We start from the raw sequence: 27213 nt of genomic DNA, 5'->3' as shown, positions 1-27213 counted from the left end.
GTAAAGAGATCAAGTGGTAGAGTAGCGCCGTATTTAGCCGAAGGTCGTGGGTTCGAATCCCGCTCGTGACACTGACTTTTTATTTCAAACAAGACCTTAGAAAGAATAATTAATTGATTGAAAAAAGTAACTTGGTCAATTGACACGAAAACGTAAATCGATTTACAAACTAAAATGTTTTGTATAAAAGATAACAATTAAAAGTATTTATTATAATCCATAAATTAGATTTTACGATTTAGCGAAAATAAAATAAATTTTCAAAACATGCATTAATTTACAATTAATTAAGGTTTTTAGTCGAGATGAAAAAAAGTTAATGGCACGAGAGGGATTCGAACCCACGATCTTCGGCTAGATACGCGGCTGCTCTACCACTTGAGCTATCGTGACCTCGATCCACTCGGACATCAACTCCCCATCTCAACCCCACCTTATGAGTTTTCCCTCCTTTGGCCATTTTTCAAAAACCTTAATTAATTGTCAAGAGGACCACGAAATTAGGGAATTACATGCATTAATATTGTACCAACCCAATAGTGGAATATAGTAATGAACTTCTACGGCCCATTGACAAGTACCTTCTAGCACTTATCTAAAATTTGGGCCTCATGCCATCAAAAAAAGTTGTATCTAAATCTTCATTTCCACGTCTTTCTAATAATATTAACAAAAAAAACATTGCTCCAACCAAACCACCTATCCTACTTTAACAATTTTTAGCAGCAATGTGATGAATAAAATATAAAGGCCTGACATGGACGAGCATGTTTCACTGTATAGGTTGGCCATTTTGTGAGATAGAGAGTGGTTTACAAAGGGAGAGGAGTTCCAATAGTAATCTGTTCCAGGCAGGCGGTGTGACCTGTGCCTGGACGATAGCGTTCCTTTGTCCTTTCGGCCACTCTCTCCTCCGTCAATTTACCTGTTTTTTTGTTGTTTTTTCTGCTTTTTTTTTAATGGAATTTCAAAGCATCGTACCAGTGTCAAGAGAGGTAAAAAATTGTTTAAATAATAGCCCTCGTTTGTTGATCACGAGGCCGAAAAGCGTCGGCGGACTGTGGCCAAAGTTGGCGAATACTAAATCAAAAGCAGTTTCAACCTCAACAAAAGCCCATGGCAAGTTGGTAATTAACGAACAAAAATGAAGATTAAACTCGCGGACACGATGTGGGATTCGGAAAGTTTTCAAATCCTCAGAGCTTTAGCTTAACCCGAACGAATTGAAGTTTCCCTCCAGCGGTAAGACACATAACGCAAGTTTCGCCTAGATACATAAGCTATATGCAAACAACCTTTACAACCACATATGAACTCAATTTTTCTATTTAAATTTTTTTTACATATTAAACAGGAATTTGAGCTGAAATCAATTATGCTTGAATTTATTGTAATAAACAATTATTGTAAATTTAATTAAATATTTACATACTTAATAATTTAATAATTTTTAATTTCTTTTTATAGTATTTTAAAATTTTAAATAAAAATATGTTTCTAAAATTTCATTTCTGCACTACCTGACCAATTTTAAAGATGTTTCTGCACCATCTGGTGCTTTCGTACCAACAGGATTCTCAGAAAGTTGCTTTCGTGAAGTCAAATAATAACAGGTTAAAATAAAATGCGGGTACATAAATAATTTCAATTTATAAAAATTAAATTAATCTGATTTATAATCGATTTTCCTAACGATTATATTTTTTAAGCAAACTTTTTGATTTTTGTTTAATTTTCTTAGAAACAAATGTTGAACAATAAAATAAAATAAAAATTATGGAATTCCATTCAAGAGTTGGGTTGATTTTTTTGCCAAAATATAAGGCTAAAATTTAAAATATTGTTCTGGCAATTCTTGATTTTGAAAAAAATGGTGTGATATGTTTATTACGCCCTGTAAATAAATAAGAATATATATCAAGATATATAAGACATACAAGATATAATTGTAATAATTTAATCATTTTTAATTTATTTTTATAGTATTTTAAAATTTTACATAAAAATATTACTTTCTACAATTTCATTTCTGCACCACCTGAACAATTTTAAAGATGTTTCTACACCATCTGGTGCTTTCGTACCATCAGGATTCTCATAAAGTAGCTTTTGTGAAGTCAATTAATAACAGGTTAAAATAAAATGCGAGTAAATAAATAATTCAAATTTAAAAAAATTAAACTAGTGTGATTTATAATCGATTTTTCCTGACTATTATATTTTTTAACCAAACTTCTTGATGTTTGTTTAATTTTTTTAGAAACAATTGTCGATCCATAAAATAAACAAAAAATTATGCAAAGCCATTCAAGAGTTGGGTTGATTTTCTTGCCCAAATCTAAGGCTACCTGTTAAAATTGCGTTCTGGCTATTCTTGATATCTAAACTTATAAACATTGGATTTACTCTATCACAAGATATTAAAAAGTTATGTATTTTCTGAAAACTTATGTACCTACTTTGGGAGAATTTTCTGGTCAAAGTTTTATCCATGGGGTGCCAGAGCAACATTTTTTTACGTTCACTAATTTCGTGGTCCGCTTGATCAATTAATATATTACAATTAATTAAGGTTTTTAGTTGAGATAAAAAAGTCAATGGCACGAGCGGGATTCGAACCCACGATCTTCGGCTAGATACGCCGCTGCTCTACCACTTGAGATATCGTGACCTCGATCCACTCGGACACCAACTTCCCATCTCAAACGCACCTTTTTGAATTTTCCCTCCTTTTGGCCATTTTTCAAATGTGTTTTAATTTTTCAAATTTTTTTTACGGATGTTAAATCAAGAAAATCTAAGGCTACCATTTAAAATTGTGTTCTGGCTATTCTTGATTTTGAAAAAAAAAAAGGCTGTGATATATTTCTGACACCCAGTAATTAAATTATAACATATATCGAGATATTTAAGACATACAAGATGTATAATGTATGTATAAGATATGTACATGCGCATATAATCGTTTCATGAGAAGGACCTCATCCTAGGTGGTTGAAGTCATCCCTACGAATGATCACGGGTACAGCGGCACCTCATTCGCTTGTGAGGATTCGTGAGGAGAGATTATGGATTGAAACAGGGACCGACAAACTTTTTACGAAAGAGCCAAATCGTAAATCAAATTCGGTTTGCGCGGAATTCAGAAACGATTGACGAAAAACTGGTGTCGATGAAGGGGAACACGCTCAATTTTCCCAGAAAATCCGTCTTGCTCCATCAATTCGCTGATTGTCTTCCCTCGTTCTTCGAGTAAATGAACCAGTTACCCTCATCCTCTGATGGAGTCGTTGGAAGGTGCGATCTGTTTGCATCGACACCAGTTTTTTTTTCCAACAAAATGAGAAATATTCGGGCCTTCCAGAAGCGCAGTTCAAAAGCGTGGGTATGCCGCTGGAAATGAATTGAATGGAGAACTTTTGAGAGAATTTGCAAAGCTCCAGGAGCGTGTAGTTACCAATCCAGCATTTTTAATAAATTCCAAATTTCAGCATTTTTTCTGAAGTTTTCGTGCAGAATTTTTTCATCAATTCTGTAATATAAATAGGTTTTCTTACAGAAAATTTAACGATCTTTCAGGTGGCATAAACCAGATTTTTCAATAGTCAGTAATTCTTAAGTTTATAAGCAATTTAGTGGACCTTAGTTGAAAAATTAAAAAAAAAATTACTTCTTTACCGTTGAGATTTGGACAGGGGGGGACAACATACGAAGTTTTTTGTTGCATACAGTGAGTAGAAACACCTCCTGAAATTTTCGATACATATCCCTAGTAACCCTGTATAAATTATCGCCAGGATGTTATATAAAATTTACTAGTTCAAATTTCCGTGGATCGCCCGTTGAACTATGACCATTTGAGCCGCAAAATGAAGTTATGTAGGAACTGAGTCGAACGAATTTCAGATTGACGTTTTCAAAGGGTACAAGTTTCACCCTAATGCTTGTCGATTTATGCTGACCGATCGTTATCTGTTTGCCGTTCGCTCATCCTTTCCACGTTTCCTTGTTCCACAAATGTAAATGCTAAGAATTGTTTAGCTGACTTTAGCTGACACTCCCGTTCCGCATTAATTACCAGCCTCCATTTATCATCTCTATCTTGGTGGGCACCCTCGGAAAAGTTTCACAAGCCGCCGGTCAGCGCATGCTTTACTGTTAATTAGATAAAGTACGTCCATCAGCTTACAAAACGTTTCCTGGGGAGGAAAGCAAGATAACACGTGGAAAATTTAATTTCTTTATAATCAACTAAGAGATAGCGTGGTTGAATGAAAAATCACCTTTTCGTTCTTTTCGTTAGAGTGTCTATTTTTTAAAACAACGGATAAACAGATTTCTTGTTGAAAAAATATTTACACTTTAACTTTTTCATTTTCAACAAAGCAAGATAGCAAACAAAGTGAAATTGTAATCCCCCTTAGAGAAAGGTATGTATTTTATTTTTTTTTGTACTTTTTTTCTACCGCAGGTGTACGTGTAACTGCGGTGGCCGAGTTGTAAGGGCGTCCGACTCGTATTTGCTATGGTTGCGGTCCTGGGTTCGAATCTAGGCAGAGCTCATGATTTTTTAATTTATAATAGTGTAAAAATGTATTGAATGAAAACACCCCGAACACCCAACAGGTAGTTGACGTTAAGACTTCTTGTATGACTGGAATTATGTACTTTTTTTAAAACTTGTTATTCTTCTAGCCATCTCTAAGCCAATCGACAGCACCCTGATATCATTTCATGGTAAGTTTACAAAATACATGCAGCGTGATTGACTTTTTTCCTTTGAACAATGAATCGATACAATAATAGCCCGAGCAAGAGAAGTTCAGATCTTTTTTTATTCTTACTTTTCATTCATCGACGAGCGGAAGGAAGCGTCTGGACATTACGTTTTTACGCCTTGTCACCTATCCTCTGACAAATTACGTAGTCTTTTTCTGCATGGCTCGGATTTCAGAGATCCTTCGAGTAGAACATAAATGAACCTGTCGTGTGATAGGCAGTCTCAATACGACAGACAAGAATGATACATCTACACGGAAAACTAACACTTTGAGCCTGAAGATGACCTCAATAAAGATCGAAACGTTGGCACGTTGAAGTAAATGTTTTTTCTAAAACCTACGTCACGCCAGATCGCATCTCACGACCTCCAAATAATCATCAAGTAACGGCCACTAAACACCACACATTAAAAAATACTGAATAACGAAAGCCCCTGACATCGGTCAAAAAATAAAAATTTATAATTAAAAAAAGAGTTTTACAGTTTCTAGAAAATCCCGTTTTCATAAAAGACCCAGAAAAAATATAAAGTTATGTTTAAATTTAACGTTTTTGATGGATTGCTTTAATTATAATGAAAGTTGTTAGTTTGCATAAAAATATACACCTGGTACATCGATTCGAAATTAATCAATATATTGGCGATTTTGGCTATTAATACCTCAGATTATGTTTATTTTAGATTTTATATAGGTTTGCTTTATATTTGTCACGTTTCGATTCGAATGAACCGCCATGCCCCTCCACACACATCTGACAGTGAAAGGAGTAGGGGCTAGGAAAGGAATATTTTCTTTTGTCGTCAAAAAAAACAATTCCCTTTCTGTCCTCCATGCACACAATTCAAGTGAATAAATTTTATATTTTGACGTCAAAAATCTAAAAATAATAATTGTATTTTAATTTAAAAAAGGGTTGTCACAAAAAATATATTTTATAAATAAAACTAAAAGAGATAACATTTGATTTTAAAAGTTTGTTAAGTGTAAGTTATGTTAAAATATTAATTGTATTTTCTAATTGTGGTCAAAAGTTAATAATAATTTTCTTTACTTTTAATTTTCTTTAAAAACGAGAATTAAATTCGATTTTAAATTAATGTTTGTAGATTCTGAAATGGGTTTTATTATAGAATAAAAGATCCTTTAAATTAAAAATAATAATTAATAAAAGAAATTGTAATCTTATTTGGAAATAAATTGTAATAAAAGATTTAAATTTAATTAATATTTTGGTCTCGTATTTATTTTGGTTTGAATTGAATATTGGAATTTCATACATCAAAAAAAGGTACCTGATCATTAAATTAAATTTATGTCGTCAGGTCCGATCATAAAAAAAACCTCTGGGACCTTGTTTTCGGTTTTCCGAATTCAGGGTTGGGCCCAGAAGAGACGCGCTTACATATTTATATCGAAATGAATACTAATTCTAAATTTTTCAATTAATTAATATTTATGAAAGGTATTGGTTATGATAAAAAAGTCAGTGTGACGAGCGGGATTCGAACCCACGACCTTCGCCTAAATACGCCGCTACTCTATCACTTAGAGTTATCGTGACTTCGATCCGCTCCGACACTAACTTCCCATTTCAACCTTTTCCCTCTTTTTTGCCATTTTTCAGTGTCGGCCTAAATACCTTTCATAAATATTAATTAAATGAAAAATTTTAATTGGTCAATCGGACCACGAACTGTAATGGAACTAATTCTAAATTGATTTTAGTTGCCCATTTAGATCGATTTTTCAGTGCTTTATACTTAATACTTTTTCTGAAACCTACATCACACCCGACCGCATCTCACGATATTTGAATAACTATCGATTAACGGTCACTAATGTCTACACATTTCTCCACGAGAAGAACGAAGAATATGGGATTCTATGAACAAATTTCAACTACATACGGACACTCAGCTAAAAGTATTCTGAAGGACATCGCCAACAATGAGAAGAAACTCGCATCGGTCATCAATCAGAGAACTTTTTTCCTGAAATGCAGACAATACAAGGTATTTCCTATTCACATCAAGAACAATTTCAACTTCACAAATGCCACATTAACACAGTCAAACACCAGAATTAACGACATATATAAAGCCACAGTAAATTTCAAACGAAACATTTTAAACATAGAAATCACCACGAGCATCAAAAACAGCAAGTCATTAACACAAAAAAGGGCACTCTCAACACGACACGCAAGGATAGCACAATTAGACAGAAGACAAACACTTTGAGCCCTGAAGATGATCTCAATAAAAGATCGAAACGTTGGCACGATAAAAAAATGTTTTTCTGAAACCTACATCACACCCGACCGCATCTCACGATTTCTGAATAACTAGCTTTATACTTAATTGAATGCAGGTTAAAATTAATTAGAATTACAGGCTTACTATTGTCTCTTGACGGAAAGTATTTGATTATTTTATAATCAAATCGATTAGTAAAAACAAGTAAACTTTTAAATTTGGACAGAAGTTAAAAAAGTGTATTTCTTTATAAATTTATTAGGCTATAAATCAGGTATGATCACCCAAAAGACCTGTAAATTTTTCCAGTAAATTCAAACAGTGGAAATAATTCAATCGTAATTCGTTGTAACTCAAACTCAACTGAACGGAATCGGAAATGTAACACCGAGATAATTTATCGTAGTTCTTTCTCTAAACTGTGTTAGCGACTGGTTACGTCCCGTATAAATTCCACTCCGAGGAATCAATTAGTGTCCAATCGTGTCCCGATTAAATGTGGAAAAAGCTGTACATGACTTTCAAGCCAAGGTTTAAATTGGTTTTTCCTAGCGGGAAATCCAGTTTCCTCGCAGAGGAAGGAAACAGCCCGGTGGAATATCGACCGGGAAAGCACTAACACAATTGAATGTGGAGTCAATGAGCACAGCGAAACAAGACTGTCCGGGTTAGTCTGAATATCCACTCAGAAGAATTTACGATTTCATAACGCGCAGTCGGCACGTAGGGATGAATTACAGTGCACGGGTGTCGCGATTAAATTGGATTTCGCCAGGACAAACCGAGGGGGGGTAATCTAAGGTGATATACGATACGATATTCAGTGTAGGAGTGTTTCGGTGGAATGGGTCCGTTATCAAATTTGGGAATCGGGGCGTAAGAGGAGATCTGTACCCTTTCACTCAGTGAGCAATGCCTTCTTCGCACAGCGATATAAACCCGTCGCCTATATCAACTGTTCTTCCATTTCTGCCGAACGGCTTTGCGATATCCGAGGAATGTCTATCGACTATGGACGGGAATTTCGATTGGAGCAGCAACCGGAGAAGCAACGGTTTCGACCCGATTGTCATTTTTTCCCACCGCCGGTATGAAGAAATATCCTCGTTTTGTGACAAATCGTTTGAAAGTCAATAACTACACAACAGTTAGTAATACAGAGTGTCGAATTCCTAGTTACCCCTGGTTTTCTCAAAAACTACTAAACCTACATAGAACTATAACAGAATTCAGCATAAGTCCTACTTGCAGACGTTCTTCTTCTTATCATTACTGCTATTTTTATTATAAAGTACATTACAAGGAGAATCTGCCTAACTAGTACAGTCATACAACAATGGTTATAAATACATGCTAAATTCGGCTCTTGTTTTTAGTAAAAAGTTAGTTTTAAAAATTAATTTAGCTTTCCTTTTTGGCTTATACTACTCATACTATACATTCGATTATAATTATGGTCTGCTGATTTTGTCTGTCAGTCGCGCTTCGGCATCTTCAGTGTAGAAGTGGTGATTCTCGAAACGCGTGACATGACAAAATCAGCGAGGGTATATAAGAATGTAAGTTAATCATCCCGCAGAGCATTGGAGGTAATTTCACATCTAATCATGCTGCTATCAATGGTACCTCATGTACCCTCTCCGTTATGGTCTGGACGTGGCGGATGATGATTTTGTATAGTCAAACATGAAGGGTGTTGTGTCCTTTTTTTATGTAAATCGATGTCTTTTTCTCTCCAACTTTGTTTTCATCTATCAATGTATCCATCGGTATATTTGTCTTTGTACGTCACTCTCCCCTCTTTCTCCCTTTCTCTCTCTCTCTCTCCCTCTCTCTTTAACGCGCCACTCTCCATTTTTAATCGATCTTTTTTAACTCTTTCTCTTTATTTCTGGTAATCGATTCCTTTCCATCGGTATATTTTTCATTGTATGTCACTCTTTCTATCTATCTCTCTCTATCTCTTTCTCTCTCTCTATCTCTCTCTCTCTCTCTCTCTCTCTCTCTCTCTCTCTCTCTCTCTCTCTCTCTCTCTCTCTCTCTCTCTCTCTCTCTCTCTCTCTCTCTCTCTCTTTCATCCTCTCTTTCTCGCCCATACTCTCACACTCTTTTTTGCATTCGTTTCTGTCCTACTTTTTCTACGTACTTGACTAAATTAGTTGAGAGGTCGACACCCCGCAGTTCCAATGAGGAATTCTCACAACAATTATGTTTGTATAATATTTATAAATTGTATTATTACTCCATGAAAGAACATTTTTAAAAACAAGGAATGATTGCAGAAAGGCCAACTGATTACAACCGCAAATTTAAATATTATTTTCATATTTCAAGTTTAAATTTAAACTACCCACAATCATTTTTAATTTGGCATGAAATCATACGATTGTGCTTTGTACTTACCTACAAGAAAACTAAGGGGACCTTAGACGCAAGAAAATGTTTTATTAAAAACTTTACATGACTGTGATAGATTAACCAGTGGAAAAATCATACATATTTCTTTATTTAATTTATGTACCTATAGTTGAGAAATTATGTCTAAGATTAGAAAACCTGTCAAACACCAAAAGACAGTAAGGGATGGTACCGTTCCCGACGATATCAGGTTTAAATTAAAAAAACTCAGGTATGGCCAAATCGGCGTGAAGACAATTGTAGTTGTGTCGGTTACTAAGACAACTTCTCGAGTGACACCGAAGTATCTTCTCCCGCATACGAGCGGATTGCCGAAATCACCACCGGCCGGCCTAGCTTTGCCTGGTTCAGCGGACTTGGCGCAAATCACAGAATCACTTGAATTCGTGGAAAAACCTTCACACTCCTCATCAGGCAACATAGTTATCTCGATAACTTGCAAGAAATATGCTAATTTCCTGGTTCCTTTCAATCCGAAGCCCATCGTCCAACATCTTGAGCCGGCTTTTTGAGTTTCACGAAACGAAGCTTCCATCTCTTCTGCCGAATGAAAGGGAAATATCGAATAAGGTTTCAGATTCGGATTCTCTTCGAACGAATACAGTAACCGTGCAATACCGATGTCGTGCACGGTGTGGTAGGAAGTGTTGGTTTTTTCTGCCGTAAAATTAACATGTGGAAAGAAGGACGACACTCCGATTGTCTGTGCAATCGAATCACGTAGATTGATGGTACCGGCGACTACTTGCACTTTGCTCAAAGTCACCACCGCATTCGCACGATAAAAGCAACGGGTCGCAGTCAGCACCGACTTCAAATCCAAAAGTACACCGCCGCATAGGAACTGACCTCGTATGCATACCACATACGGAAATTCTCCCTCCTGAGCTCTGCGTCCACCGATTATCTTGGATTCTTGCTTTTTCTCTCCGATCACACTGCAAACCAACAACAGAAAAAGAATCCACGAGCACAGTCTAAAGAAAACCGCAAGTTTTCTTGATGAACATGATAATTGACGTGGAAAAAAATTCGTAAACATGAGAACATTTGGAAATAAACATTATAAACATATGTTTACTATTATATCATGCTTTTTATCCATGTGTTGGATTAAATGATTATACCGTATTGGTTCATTTCGGTGCTAAGTGAATGAGTGTATTTTTCTTAATTTTTAAACTATTTTATTTTGAGGCGGTACATACTCATACATAATACAACTATTGAGGCTGTGTGGCCGCAACGGTTTAGGTGTTGTCACGGCGCTCATCGCTGTAAGGTAAAGGTCCCGGGTTCGAATCCAGCGGCCCAGCTTTCAAACCCGACATACGTAGAAATGGGCTTTTTTTCAAACACACTGGCACCCCCGACGGTTGATATAACCTCTGCTGTTGCGAACCCTCGTAAAAAAAAAAAAAAATAAAATATCTTGCACGACTTGAAGGATGAAGTGACCTGTGTTTCTCTCGAGACCATCATCGAATACCTCGTGCAGGGTTCTCAGGATGGCAATGTGTATAGACAGCTTAGGTGGTAGGGTTAGGATAGATCGAGTGACTAGTGTGAAACTTTTGGAATCGGGTACGGAACAGTTCGTTGAGAGAAGGAATATGGAAATCGTGGATAGTGAGGGTGGCAACATGGTAAGGAGCTTTGACAATTTGTCTGAGTGCTTTTGATTGTAAGGATGCAATGGGCTGGATATTGGATTGCACGGCGGTGCCTTACAATGTCATGTCCAAAATCGCCGCAGTATAAAGTAGTTGAGTTTTGACAGTCGAATCATATGTCTATCCTAAAAATCTTGGATACAATGTCTCTTATGTAGGTATGAGGCAAGGCATAGTCTTAAGTATACGACTTAAATCGACGTCGTTAGTTCCTAGTTATTGGTGTACAATGTAGGGCAAGACCATTTTTAACCATAATTTAATGTTCACCGTGTGACTTTTTTTCATTCACTCTTGTCTTGAACTTTTGGCACCAGTTTTTGACAAGTTCAAGGTTTCTTGGACGATGTAGGTAGCTTGGAAAGAATTCGGGTAAAAAGACAGAATTGCGGTGTCATATCGTTAACGGGAGTGTAAGTGATATACAGGATCAGTCTTCAAGGAAATTTGAGATTGCTTGTAAAAAAAAACTTAGATATGTCAATTGGTAGATATATTTAAAATTGTTTTGCTCTGTTAATGACCTTAATATATTAGGCAAAGCATACTTGAGTAGGAGCAACCGATTCACTACCCATTCCCATCCGCCAGTACTCACGTATTCGAGGGACTATCCAGCATAATCATCTCGTCCTCAACGCCTATATGATGCCGTCCGATCCGCCGTTTCCCGTGAGGCCGGGTGTATAACCGTGGTCATACGCAAGCTTTGTGCGAAGGTCACAGGTAGAAGACAGCCTCTTTTCTAAGTTCCCGCCAGGGGCGTCACCACGTACCACTACGAATCCATTCCCATTGTAATAGAGGCTAGATTTGGAACTGTTACCCCATAGTACAGATGGTTATACACCCTCCTCCGTCTATGCAGACAGGAACTGGTACCCTAACCCTCGTGTGCCTTCGATAAGGCACCCGCCGCCCATGCCGACCCGAGGCCGTCACGAGTACAGCTTGTTCTTTGGAGAGGTTGCCACGCCCTCAGGGCTGCACCATTATTTTGCGCCCAGACAACCCCCTTGTAACCAGGGGTTGGGAGAGGTCACAGGAAAGAGTGAAGGAACCTGGATTGAGAGAGGGACGTGGATGAGGACACGAGGTGCTCCTTTTCAGGGCCCCGAGCCTTAACCACATTATACCACCCGTCGTCGCTGTAGTTGGGGTTTATGAATTTTTATGAGGGTTCGCAACAGCAGAGGTCATGTAACCCTCACGGTGCCGGTGTTTTTTTTGTTTTTTTTAAATTCCCATTTGTAAGTATGCCGCTGGATTCGAACCCGGGATCTTTACCTTACATTGATGAGCGCCTTGTCAACGCCGCCTAAACCGTTGCGGCCAGCGACGCCCATATATGTGTAAAAAATATTATTTATAATAGTAATATATATATACATACAAGCAAATCACTCANATAATCGCATTCTAAGTAATACATTGTTCTACCATTCCATTTTGAATTATTGTTCTATAGCTCAGGGAGCTATTTTATATTTTTGTATTTGTCCTTAAGGGAACCTGTTCAATTAAAGTTTTTCTTTCTTTGAGTCCCCCTCTCTCTTCTCTCTCTCAACCCCTCTCACTCTCTCTCTCTCTCTTTCTCTCTCTCTTCTCTCACTTCTCTTTTCTCTTTCTCTTCTCTCTCTCTTCTCTCTCTATCTTTTTCTCCCTTCTCCCTTTTTTCTCATAAAAAAGCCTAAAAGCGCACAGTCGTCCGAGAGGATTCGCCCAAAATTTATTAATCGTGTTAATTTATATTCATATCGTTTTTCTAGTTTGGAGGTCATCATGCTGAATATAACAGTGATACTAATGATTATCAACTCCTGTTTAAAGACGCTTGTTTTCCATTCCTTTGTTGCGATATTGCTTGACGTCTATAACGTTTAATTAACCTTGGAATTGTCTCTAATTATCACATAAAGAACCGTATGCTTGTATGTAGAAAGTGTCGTGGAGAGGGCTTGATCAAGTTAGAGCCCATGAGCGGCGAAACAACGTTACCCCCTTGAAGAGGCAGTGACTAAGTGAATATCGGAGAGAGTTTACCGTTTGATTAGGGAAGACAGGCGGGCACTAAAAGCCCGTGTAGGGAGCACTTAGGAACATAATATTAGCCCACCCCCAGCCGTCGGTTTCTTGCCAACCTCTGCAATCTTGTTAGACCGCCGATCAGTCCTTCGGCCCACTTGGTAAAAGCTTTTCTCCCCGATCTAATATCATCATCACTGGCTCCCGGATTCGAAATACCCGCCGTCTACGAGAAGCCTCGGTCTATCGTTGGAAATTGTTACAGCGGAAGGTAGAAAAGAGCACGGTAATTGGGTTAAGGGCCAATATTGACGCTTTCTCCCTGCAAGACTTAAATTTCAAAGCTTAGAGGCATGAAACAGCATGCCGCTTTAAAATTGAGGTAAACGAAACGAATACTCCACCTCTCTAGTCTGAGAAAATCCACATTGTTTCCATCTTATTAAAGCTCAATTTAATCAAAACCAAAGTCATCTTACAGAAATATGAGCTCGTATGTTTGTAAAAGAGGTTAAGTGAACTTGCTATCTCGTGCGATCATATATTCATAAAACTACTTTTCATTTATACTGGTTGGCGGAGGTCGAGTAATTTTGGTTATTTCATCTGTGTTATAACCTGTCATCTTTGTAGTTCACTAGCCCTGTCGCTTATTATATTACTGTTGTAAATTTTATATGAAATAGAAAGGATAGAAAATTTCACGAACCATTTTATTATTGAGAGAGAGAGAGGGAGAGGGAGTGAGAGAGAGAGTTTGGTGGTGAGGGGAGGGGGAAGAGAGAGAGAGAGAGAGAGAGAGAGTGAGCCTGAGAGGGGGAGGGGGAGAGAGGGGAGAGAGAGAGAAAGTGCGAGATAGAGAGATACATGCGTACACTCACAGAGAAAGAAATGTAAAAAAAAAGAAAGAGTTGGAAACAGAAACAGACAGACAGAGACAGAGATAAACGGAAAGGCAGAGAAAAGGGAAGAGAGTCAGGAAAATATAAAAAGCTATAGAAGTAAGAGCGAGAGGGAGAGCGAGAGAGGGGGAGGGGGAGAGGAGAGAGAGAGAGAGATAGAGAGAGAGAAAGTGCGAGATAGAGAGATACATGCGTACACTCACAGAGAAAGAAATGCAAGAAAAAAGAAAGAGTGAGAAACAGAAACAGACAGACAGAGACAGAGATAAAAGGAAAGGCAGAGAAAAAGGAAGAGAGTCAGGAAAATATAAAAAGCTATAGAAGTAAGAAAGTAAGAGCGAGAGGGAGAGAGAGTGAGAGAGAGAGATCAGATAACAAACAAAACGATAGAGAAGAAGAGATTGAAGTAGAGAGAAACTGAAAGAGAAAGAAAGAGAGAGGCGAGAGACAGAAGAGGCAAAAAGGGAAAGAAACTCGACATGGTAAAATAAAATAAAAGAGAAACAAGCACAGCAAAAGAAAGAGAATTAGGGAGAGAAAGAAATGAGAGAGAGAGTAGAAGACAGGGTAGGGAAAACAGAAAAACGTGTGAAAGAGAAAGACAGAATGAATGTGAATTTGGGCCAGCCAGGAATTCCATGGGTCAATAGTTATTACATTATGTACCATTATAAAATGAAGAGAGATTATAAATTGAGACAAAGAAAAAAGGAAGATACATATAGATATACATATACATAGATAAGGACAAAGAGAGGTAAGAAAGTAGATGACAGAAATAAAGAAAGAGAGACAGTGTGTGTATTTGCACGGGTATTATAAAAAAAAAGGGAGAGGTGAGGAAAGGAGAAGCGAAGACAGCATAAGAAAGAAAGCAAGAAAAAGAGTGAAAGAGAAAAAGAAACAGAATGAACCTGAATTTGGGCCTGCCCGGAAATCCATTGGTCAATGGATAATAATCATAATAAGAAAGAAAGTGAAGAGCGAAAGAAAAACATTTAAAAAAGTGAAAGACGGGAAAGTAAGTGGATGGTGGATGAGAGAAATAAATAAAGAATTTTTTTCCGCGGGTATTAAGAAAGAAAAAGGGAAAAGTGAGAGAAACAGAAGCTAAGACGGGGTAAGAAAGAAACAAGAAAAGAGTGAAAGGGAAAAACATACAAATGAACGTGAATTTGGTCCTGCCCGGAAATTCATGGGTCAATGGATAATAACGATTTTATTACATATCATTATAGAATGAAAACAGATTTCAAATTGAGGCAATGAAAAATAAGAAAGAAAATGAAGAGCGAAAGAAAAATATTTAAAAAGTGGAAGAGGAGAAAGAAAGTGGATGGTGGATGAGAGAAATAAAGAGAGAGTAAATGTGTGTGTGTGTTTGCGCGGGTTTTATTGAAAAAAGTGGAGAATTGAGAGAGAGAGAGAGAGAGAGAGAGAGAGAGAGAGAGAGAGTAAAAAAGCGAGAGAACGAAGAAGAAGAGACAGGGAAGGAAAGAAATACGCAGAGTGACCCGAAAACAAATAATTATACACATAAAAACAAATCAATGAAATGAGAGCCAGACAGTTATACATTTTGATAAAATTGTTATAATTTACTGTTATCTCCAATTTTAACCTTGTTGTGCGGTGAGTTTACAGCCCATGTGTGTCCCTTGGTAAATGGACAAATGTCAAGTCAAATTGTTTTGAAATTTTTCATTATACTTCTATCAAAAGCATCTAATAATAATTTAATCCCCTGGCTCGAAAACATTACAAAGAATTGGGTAAACAAGAAACGGCGGCCATTTGTTACGGGGAGAAGTTCGCCCCGACAGGGAACATTAATCTCCTCCCGAATCCACAAAGGGCGCTTGATAATTTAATACCTATAATGGCCCACCTATTTAATAACCATCGTTTTAGCTCAAAGCTCACTAAGTGGACGATTAAGGTAGCTTTTTTCTCCCGCCCACGACTACTTAACATCGTCAAAGATTTGACAGTTTCGCGAAAATGACGGCCTGCCGTGCCACTTATGATTAATTCCCACCACCCACGCCGACGGCGTCCGACATAATTCAAGCATTTATATGCACTTAGCCTTTACTAGTATGATTAGCTGTAGCGAAGTCATTTAGAAGTTCTTTAAAACTTTCTTTATAAATTGTTTCGGAAGGAGGTTTTTCATCTTGGAACATTGAAAAAGAAAAGGAGAATTAATTTCTTCACATTTTTCGTGTTTTTTTCTACCATGAAAAGAACAGCCTGTTTTAAAAAAATTTACACAATAATTGATCAAATATCTGGAGAATTATTTAAAAGAATATACAGGGTGTCCGAGTTCCTTCTGACGAAACTCAGGGAATCGATTCTACTCTTCGTTTGGAGCAAAATGCTCAGGAGAAAATTTTCGGAAAGTTCTCTATTTTGAAGATATTCTGAAATTTAGGTTTTTTTTCAAATTTTCACTACCTTACCACATAAAAACGCTTACAACTTCCAAAATGTTGAGACTACAATAAATCCAATTACACCATTTGAAAGAACGCTAAATTGATTTTTGACGTTGATTTTTCAACTCTACTAGAACGTTATTTAAAAACCTGGATATATCAACGTAAAGCATTTTAGATTAAGAAGTTTTTGTGAAATGTTACAAGTTGTAGGTATTTTTTATAACCTCAGTAGAACGTGCAATCATGACCAAAATTTTAAATTTTGTAATTTTGACATGTTCCTACTGATATTGGCTAACATTTTATGTCATTCAGATTATTGCAAAGAGAAGTATCTTACAGAAAATTTAGAATTCTTTCAAATGGTGTAATTGGATTTATTGTAGTCTCAACATTTTGGAAGTTGTAAGCGTTTATATATGGTAAGGTAGTAAAAAGTTGAAAAAACCTAAATTGACGAATATCTTCAAAATAGAGAACTTTCCGAAAATTTTCTCCTGAGCATTTTTTGCTCCAAACGAAGAGTAGAATCGATTCCCTGAGTTTCGTCAGAAGGAACTGGGACACCCTGCATAGATACAAAGATGGATAGATAAAAAGATAGAGATATGAAGAAGGAAAGAGAGTGGGAGAGATACACTATGTGAAGGAGAAAGACATAGACCAAGGTACAAAAATAAATAGATAGCAAGAAATAGAGTATCAGTAACATAGGGATAAAACGAGTGTTAACCTAATAAACCGATAAACAAAAATAGTGTAAAAGAAAGGAAGAAAGTGTGCTTAAATAAGATATGGAAACAGAAAGAGAAAAAAGAGAGTGAGAGAGAGAAAGAGAGATGATAATGATGAAGATGCTGATGATGATGATGAACGCTTTATTTATCAATCACACAAGATTTGGTCTCAAGGACCATCTTACATCTAATGTGAAATACAATGGTTACTACGTTTAACCTACTTCTAATTTATTAAACTATTATTGCATCAAATAACCTTATTTTTGTGGTCAATATGTTCCATCTATTCGTTTTACATTGAACTTTACTTAAAATTGCTTATTGAAATAAATATTCTAACTTACATAATAATTGAGCAATTAAAAAGCAAATTGATAATAAAATAAAATAAGTGAACAAAAATACTTTTCAATACAATTCAGTACAAATCACAAATTATAATTTACCAATATAAATCTAGAAATAAAACTTCTACTCACCAAATAGTAATATAAAAAACTAAAACAAGACGAAACAACAAAAGAAGTTAAATTTAATACATCAATCATGATAACAGATGATTTTTAAGACTATTCTGGAAATCTTTGATATTTTTACATCGTTTTATGTGTGTAAGGTTTCTCGAAAATATTATTGCACCTTTTACTGTGAATGACCTATTAAATGTTTTAGTTTTGTGCTTAAAGACTCGCAGACGGTAGGTTACAAACCCAGTATATCTATCATGGATCTGAGACATGTATTTAAATTTTACATATACACATTTTGGTTTTTGAACTTATAGAATTTTAAAAACTTACATGATAGATTGTAATCCATTAAATTAAAGAGAGAGAGAGAGAGAGAGAGAGAGAGAGAGAAATTTAAAAAGAGATAAGATAGATAACGAGACAGATATTCAGTGATAGTGAAAGGAGTTGGACAGAGAGAGAGTGAGGGGGGAGAGAGTGGGAGAGATAAATATATAGCAAGAAATAGTGTAGCAGTAAAGTAGGGATAAAACGAGTTATAAACACATAAACAAAAATAGAGATAGATAAAAATAGATAAAATATATAACGAGACAGACAGTCAGTTATAGGGAGAAAAGTTGGAGAGAGAGAGAGAGAGAGAGAGAGAGAGAGAGAGAGAGAGAGAGAGAAATAGAGAATGTACCTATGTGAGGGAAGATAAGACAGAAACATATAGAGATAGACAGAACAGGTAACAATAAACAAAGATATAGAGAAAGAGTGTGACAGAAAAGTAAAGAGAAAATTTGGGATAAAGCACAAGGGCAGATAGATAAACCGTAACACAAAGATCGAGTAAAAAAGGAGGGTGTGGATAATTCAGAAAGGAAGGAACAGAGATAAAGAAAGAGAGAGAGAGAGAGAGAGAAAGCAAAATAATATAATGTGTAGAAAAAATGCATCATCTATTATTTAATCAACTTAAATTGTCCAATTTCAATTCTATTCTTACCATGCCGAATTTCCTTCATATAAACAAAACATTTACGCTCTATACCAAATAAAAATATTTATTTTTTCTATTTTTATAAATATTTTTACTTTATCAATAGTATGTACGTTATCTATGATTTTACACTTTGAATTTTCGAATGAAAATAGTTTCCATAGTTTAACCACCATAATAATTCTAAAGTCACGAGGATGCTAATTTTTTACAGTCGAGTCGACAGACAGGAAAGGTTTAACACGGTAGAAAAAAAATATTTGATCGTTATAAAATTGTTAGTGCTGATGGATGACGCGTGAGCATTGTTCTGCGTTGATAATTTGGCAGAGAACGTCCACATAATTCTGTTAAAGCCGGTTCATTAATCAAATTACTTTTCCTTAATTATGACGCAAACCGGCTCAAATGAATAGGCCTATTTAATTTAATTTTAGTCTAAAGAATTATTTAGACCTGTGGATTAAGCTTCGCCATGATTCAGGGAATATAAACAAAGAAGTAAGAGGGCTTTGCAGTGGGGTAACTATTTCCAAAGACGTTAAAGTCTTTGAATCAAAATCAGACTGTGTTCAAGACCGGTCAAAGAAAATTAGATAAGACTTAATTTTAATTTCAGTAAAAATAAACTAAAAACAAAAAGTTAGACTTTTGTCAATGAGAAAACGTGTTTTCATTTGGAATGAAAATGTTTCTCTTAAATTTGGTTGTTACCAACCATTTTCTGCCTATTCTCGTTTGGTCTGTCAGAAGCGTTGTGGTATTTAGCCTACTGGAGTTTGGTCAGCTTCGACCTGGTTGTCTGACAAACAAAACAGATAGAATAGGCAGATTACAGGTTTATTTTTCATATCACACACATTTATTTTTCTTCATTTCGCTCTACATGTTTTTGTATTCATATATCTAATTGTATGGTTTTATTAATTAAGTAAACCGATAAGAAAATCTAAATGGCTGTAATCTTTATACCAAGTACCTCACTCGCTCTCTCTCTCTCTCTCTCTCTCTCTCTCTCTCTCTCTCTCTCTCTCTCTCTCTCTCTTTCCGAAAAGAAGCCTAAAAGCAAAGAATGAAGCATTATTAGTTATTAGTTGTTGTTAGCATTATTAGTTATTTATTAGTATAAAACATTAATGATAGACGTGCCAGGATATCCTTAATTGATCATGCCACGCCCAGTAAACCAAAAATTACACGTTTAAACTGTGATTGAATGTAAAGTAAATATCGTTTTATTTCTTGTTTTAATACGCAGTCGTTAATTGAAAATATTATGATTCCAATTTGAAGTTCTGTAATGGGCTTCGGGATGAAAGGAGATTCCTAATGAATATCCACCTCAAAGGCGGACAAACTCCCTGCTTGGATAATCAAGCGGGTGAATTTCGTAGCTTTTTATTTTTGGAAAGGTTCCCCCCAGTGATTGATGCCCTTAATTGCTTCCCCACTACCTGTCGAATTCATCTCCTGAAACCTCCGAACTTGCTGCTTTTCCCTCGTCCTCCCCCATCGCCGCTCACTCTTCGGGAGATCTGAGAGAAAAAGGAATTTTCCATTATGAGATTCGCAATTTGCGATCGTATTATTTCTTTTCTATACGCGTTCCTGGAAAAGTGAAAGGCGCTACAGGAAAAGAAAAGAAGGTTCGAGTTAAATAAAACACTACCCCTTCATATTTAGAGATTGTTAAAATTTCATGGCCTTCCCATTTTCAGCAGGGCTGAACCAAGTCCTTCTTTCCCTTAAAATTTTAATGCTTTTTTGCATGTTTTCTCCCTTATAATTGTTTTTCCTTTTTTATAAATTTATTTTTTATGATACTACATAATTATGTTTGTTTTCGATAAACCTGTAAAAATATCAAAAGATGTAAACAACACATCAACGTTAACGTTTTAATTTAATTGTCACCGATCATTTTGGCCTGTCTATCCTCGCCCTGTTAGTTTGAAAGGCGAGTTCGATATTTATTTAATTAATTCGCCAGCCAAACAACATTCCCTGCTTATAAACAGCTTCATGATTAAATGCAAGGTAAATGCAATCAAATATTTATCCAAATGATGCCAAATTGAACGCAACTTCCAAGAGAAAGGCTTCTATTAACAAAAATTCACTAGGTTTCGTGGTCCGCTTGACCAATTAATATCTTTCAATTAATTGAGGTTTTTCGTTGAGATAAAAAAGTCAGTGTCACGAGTGGGATTGGAACCCGCGACCAACGGCTTGATACGCTGCCACTCTACCACTTGAGCTATGGCGGACCTCGATCCACTCGGGCACCAACTTCCCATCTCAACCTCACCTCTCGAATTTTCCCTCTTTTTTGCCATTTTTCAAATGTCGTGTAATTTATTTGATTTTCGGCGACAAATGAAACGGCCACGGAGAGCTTTAGTAAAGTATACTTCATTTTAACTTATTAAATTCACTAGTTTTCGTGGTCCGCTTGACCAATTAATATCTTTCAATTAATTAAGGTTTTTAGTTGAGATAAAAAAGTTAAACTGGAAAAGGGAATTGGGTGCCCGAGTGGATCGAGGTCATGATAGCTCAAGTGGTAGAGCAGCGGCGTATTGAGCCGAAGATCGTGGGTTCGAATCCCGCTCGTGACACTGACTTTTTTATCTCAACTAAAAACGTTAATTAATTGAATTAGCCAAAATTCCAAATATTTTGTTGAGGAGGCAGAAATTGTTCTACTTTTGATGAAACGCGCTAGTTCGATACGCGTAGTAGATTTGTACGATATTCGATTTTTATTCTCAATGGTAAAAGTAAAAAAAAATGTATATAAAGGATTTATGATGATGGGATTATGATTTGTTAACCCTTTAAGACTGTAATTTATTTTTAAAAGATTCAAATAACCTGGAATAATTGAAAGAAGTTGAAGAGATCTGTTATACTTGAAACGAGGAACCTTAAAAGAGGGAAATCAGCTATGCTACTATGTCAGACTACAATATCAGTATGTACAACGCCGGCTGAAGGTAAAACTGAAACGATCTTTTCTCATCAAACGGAGAAATCTTCTCGGAAACTTCTGAGAAATGTTCCATCGGGGTGCATAACAGCGTAACGAACTCTCGGAGGGTTGAAAACGTTTTAATCTGTATTTTGTATGAAACAATGGTCGACGCATTTCCTTTGTGATTTTGATTACGTAAATACGAATTTCCCGCCGGCGACTTACATGCATGACTTTCTACCTGCCAACGAAGTGCCTGAAGCCCAAAAAGCGTGACATAGTTTCCTTTGAATATTCATAATCTATTATTTTCATTATTTTTAAAAAAATTGATAAGCTGAGTTAATCAATAAAAAAATTACCGTTCTTTGTGAACGGACTAAATCTAAATTTTTTTTCTTTTCCGCCCTTTCAATACTGCGTATTCTACTTTGATCATATAAAAGAAGCATAAAAATGAGATAAGCCTGTGAAATTGGAAAGTTTGGAATTAGAAATTGCAAATCGACCCTCGGTTTAAAGGGGTGAACTTCGGCACCTGGATATCCTTTCGTATTGATTAACATTATAGTTCATAAGGTCAACCGTCTAGGTTTAAGCAGTTTCAACGCCAATATCCACCACTTTCCAATCCTATTTATGATGGAAAATACATTCAAATGGATATTATTCAGTTTAGTTAAATAAACATTATATTTGTTGAGTTATATTTTAACCGAGATACTGAGCTTCACCTAATTTTAAATAATCTCATCATAAATGCAGTTTCTTGTTCTCAGGATATATTCCTATACTCATCCAGTTATAGCTCTGATGATGACGATATGATCGTCAAAAGCTAGGCAAAAACTTAAAGAATTGTCGTTCTGTTGGGTCCTCATCGAAGATCCTTGTTTTCCAAGATGGATGATAATACATTAAAAGTTTTGGTACGTATTTTTCGTTCAATGAATTTACATTATATGATTTTTGCACAATTAACCGATAACAAGATAAACTTGGCAATTGCAATAACCAAGTGGTTAAGTGCCCAGAGGGCGTGGGTTCGATTCTCACCGGCTCCCATGAAATTTCTGTCTCTTCCCCTACACTAAAATATTTTTAATTTATAATATACTCCTTCTAATATGAAAAAAAAAACAGGGCCATTCAAAAAATAAATAATGTCACATGCGTAGCTACTAATGCCTTTTGATCCAGTTTACCTGTTAGATTAATTGAAGAAGCAGGGAAATCCTTTCTGAAAACTCCCACTTAGAGAACTTTTTCCCAAGGAATATATTTTTTCCAATGGTTCTTTAACTCATAAAAAAGGCAAAAAACATTTTTAGAGTTTCGTACCTTTACGTTCTTCTAAAATTAGTATCCCGATTATACAGGAATTCTGTGTCCCGTATCTCTCATCTAGGACTTTACTGCCTCCCAATTTTTTCCTCATTTCAGTACAAGTACTAACAAGTAAAGTAATTCTTTACAAACATGTTTAACATCCAACTAAATCTACTTGAATTCTACCCATTGGCAGAGTATTCCAATGAGACTACTATGTACTCCATTTTATGATGACCTGTGTCACTATCACCGTCTCTGAATAGAAAATATCGCGGTCATCGGCTCTTCAGTTGGCGAAGACGATTTCCTCTCAATGCAAATTTTTAGATTTGAGGATTTCCGGTGGTTGGGAGATTTTTGGATATTTTCGGTAATAGGATTATCTTTTTCTTGGACAAAAGGAATATTTAGGTCTGTATGGGTAGTTTCGTTGGGCACAAAAAATGGAGCACCAAGGATTTTTCAGAATATTATGAATTGGGCTGTTTGGATACGAGGCTATTGGAATATTTAGCTAAACCCTACACTTCCAGTCCGCAAGATCATATCGGTTGCACTATGGTCTCATAAGACCTTTATTTACTAGTAAGTTAGAGAGTTTGTGTCAATAAATCGTGAAATTGCTGACAAAAGTCAGAGGTTTGTCGATGAAGAATCATTCCTAGGTACCACACCTTGCCCGCAATAGGGCTAAGGGATGGATAAAGTTATGTTGGTGGAGTTTTACTATTTGAATTTTATTATCTTCTTTTCACACCAAGACCTCCAATAGTGTGAGATTTTGTTGAAGATTTCAAGTGGAATGTGTGAATTTGCTTGAGAGAATCGCTAAGATTAAAGTGAAATATCAGTTGTGTCAACCTGATAAAGTGTGGGAGTCAGAACGCCACCCTGAGAAACACCACTAACTTTTGAAAATAAAATACCTCTTTGCATATTTTCTAGCAAGAATTTTCAAAAATGAAAACTGCCGTCTTGGTTTTACCCATTAGCTAAGAGTCCAGTTGGAGATAAGAAAGTAGAGTAAGCAGTAGGGAAAATGGTTTTTCTCTGGTGTAAAATTTGTCCTTTCTACTGATTCAACATCGGCTTTACATATCTGTAAATTGAATCCATCATATAAATATGTACAAGTGACTTTCATGTCGATAGCAAGACATTTGCTAGATATCCCGAAATATAGAAGATGGTAATAAATGAGGTACCTTACGACAATTTTGACGCTCTTGACCTAGTAATGTAATCCACTCGTGTTTCTACATCTCTTTTATTTCTTGTTTGATATGAGCATCAAAATCGTCGCAAGGTACCAATTACTAGGTCATCAAGAAAAAAATAGTGGTGATCCGTGGGGCTTAGAATTGGGCATACATTAATCAGCCACTGATATTTAATATTACGCCAACCTTCGACTTTCTGTTTAACGCTAATTTAACGTTTCTTCTCCATCCTATTAAATTTATATCCCTTTTGTGGTTTATTGACTCATCTGATGTCACTTCTTCCGCCTAAATATCCAACTCCATTCCATTTCTTTTTCTTTACTATATATTCCACTTACAATTACAAAGCTCTGTAATTTTTCATATTGTTTTATTTCCAGACGTGGCAACGGAGGACAAACAAGGGAAAGGCGATGACCAAGTCGTTCCGTGCAAGACTTTAATTCCTGAAAGGGAGGATTCACCATCTCCTAAGGAAAGGCACCTCTAGTATATTTGTCTATATCAAATTGCTAAAGTTCTTGAGATGGCAGACCGCCGCCTGTGACATCAAGAATTCGTGGATCATCCCTTGACACCTTCAGCTGGCGATCAGAGACAATAAAGAGTTCAACAAACACCATTCCGCAGTCACCATCACCCAAGGTAGTTTCTTCTTAAACATCCAGGCGTCCTTCTCCCTAAGAATAGCGAAAAATCTTAAATTTTATCACAGCCTCTAACATTTCAGTAAAAATAGTAGAAACACAGTCAGTCTGAACTGAAACTTATATGGCTTAAGCTTTGAGACATGGATATCATCATTGACAGGATCAACCAGGAAACTGTCTTGGGCGCAAACAATAAGCTTTCGCGCACGCAGCGTTTCTTCGTCTTTTATTTTATTATTATTTTTTAATGGCTTTCTCTCCATTGCGTGTTGAGAAGTTTTTAAAATTTGATTGCCACTTATTTTTAGCGACCATGTTTCTGAACCACGTTAATCAGGGGTTTATTTATTGTGTTAATCACTTATTTTTTTCTTTACTTTGTCTTTCAACCCAAGTACTTCTTCCAAGCGAGTGCTTCTATTTTCTTTATTTCCTCTTCTATTCTATTCTCAAAGTTGATCATTTGTGCTAAGTTGGTTTGTCTACTCATTCAATAACTTTTCCGTTTAAAGTCACGTTTCCATTTTTTGTCATTGTCATTTGTCATTAGGAGAGTTTTATTGTCACTATTGATCAGTCATGCTTTTTTGGATTATTTTTTTCATTTAATTTAATGATTAATTTTTCCTATCTTCTTATACAAAATCCTCAACTAAGGATAGCAAAGTTAGCATAAAACGCATCTCACCGACCAAAGCAGATAAGCAAGCCAAAATACGGAAATCACGAAACTATAGAAAAATGTTATAAATCAAAGTTCCATATGGAAATTTACAGATAGGATATAAATGGTTTACCTTAAAAGAATTGTCTAACTTTTTGATTTTGACATCAAAGGTAGGTTAACCAACGGCCCAAATTGTTTTTCCTTTGCACCACCGTGTTCACCATCGGAAATTTTAATCCAATATGCCAGTGAGTGCCTCAAAAATAGATAAAACAGTTAGGGTCTCGATCGAATGAAAAGTCCGTGCTTGGGCGGCGTAGTCGGAAGTTTATTTGCTACCAGGTGGGACACATTTTAATTGAATTATTGTGAGCCCACGTCAACCCAATAAAGCCAGAGTTAAATTGGATATACGAGGGACTCAGGGCACCATCATGTGTGGAATAATAACTAAAAGGCGGCTGACCGTCTTTTCCCTTCTTTCGTAATTTTCCACGGGCTACTCGACTCCAGATTTGAGCCGGAACAAACTAAATTCCGAATTAATCAAATTCAAATAGTTCTTTTTATACTGTAAAACATCTAACATTTTTTATGAGATTTTTAGTGCTGAATGTGTTACGTTTGTATATTACTGAAGGTCATTCCATTTTTTTCGCCTGTTGGACTTTTAGTCCTGCAAATGCAATTTTTGACAAATGGGTTTGTTCTGTCAATTTTTTTTCAGTTTTCTTAGAGACTTCACTATTGTATTCATGGTTTTTTGGCGTTATTTTTATGCCTGATTTGTAAAATAGATTAATTAGTTTCTAAATGTCTACGTACGTGTGTTCTATTTAAGGTCTCCTGTTGTGGTGTATTGCTTTTGTGTGTTATTAACTTCTTGGTCAGCCTTAGGCCTGTTTATAACCAGCAGGATTATATGAAAGTTATATTTATGGTATAAATATAAAAAACGACTGCCAGCCAAAATAGGAATGGCAGACTACACATAGAATTATCACTTACCTGGATTCCTAAATTTCGCTCTTCATGTTTCGTATCCATTTATCTAATTGTATGGTTGTACAATTTTAATTAAATAAAAAATCTGAAGAATAAAGAATCTGCCTGTGGTCGTTGTACCGATCTCTCTCTCTCTCTCTCTCTCTCTCTCTCTCTCTCTTTCTTTCTTTCTTTCTTTCTTTCTTTCTCTCTCTCACACACTCTCTCTCTCTCACACACTCTCTCTCTCTCTCTGTACTACTAACTTTAGCAATTATACCTTAATTTGTTAAAAATTGTAAAATGTTTAAATGTAAAACGGCACAAATTTTCAAATCAGTTGTTAATTCCACAACACAAAATAAAACACTTAGCAGCTCTCTCTTACTAAAAACCATTATGATCATGAACAATATGCCATGAAAAAGTATTTGAAAATAAATATATTAAAATACTAATTTCAAAATATGTATAATCATCTCCTGTGTTTATCAATCTACATGTAAGTTTTATATAATGTATGCATATAAATTTTACGTTATATTTACAAAAATCTTAGTTTTATTATGTGCTATGTTGGTTGTGGCTTCTAATTTAATTTTAATAATTGTTTTTTTTTTTATTTATACCAAATATTCCTTGATATATACGTTCACTAATTTATTGGTTATATGATTAATATAT

The 27213-nt window shown here is 35.8% G+C and overlaps 1 protein-coding gene across 1 annotated transcript; it reads right to left on the bottom strand.

Moving 5' to 3' along the window:
• Positions 1-9523: 9523 nt before the first annotated feature.
• LOC106664445 (tonin-like) lies at positions 9524-10532 on the bottom strand. Its single transcript, XM_014390147.2, has one exon. The coding sequence runs from the start codon at positions 10497-10499 to the stop codon at positions 9561-9563; it is 939 nt and encodes a 312-aa protein (XP_014245633.1). The 5' UTR covers positions 10500-10532; the 3' UTR covers positions 9524-9560.
• Between the last annotated feature and the right edge of the window lie 16681 nt (positions 10533-27213).

The sequence above is a fragment of the Cimex lectularius genome, unplaced genomic scaffold (assembly GCF_000648675.2).
Source record: "Cimex lectularius strain Harlan isolate CLEC.00 unplaced genomic scaffold, Clec_2.1 scaffold220, whole genome shotgun sequence".
NCBI classification, from domain to species: Eukaryota; Metazoa; Arthropoda; class Insecta; order Hemiptera; family Cimicidae; genus Cimex; species Cimex lectularius.
Note: the sequence above shows the minus strand (reverse complement) of the source record. Positions and strands in the feature narration are given on the sequence as shown.

Excerpts from the sequence above, each read along its gene's own strand:
- LOC106664445 (XM_014390147.2), bottom strand. The coding sequence starts at position 10,499 with ATGTTTACGAATTTTTTTCCACGTCAATTATCATGTTCATCAAGAAAA.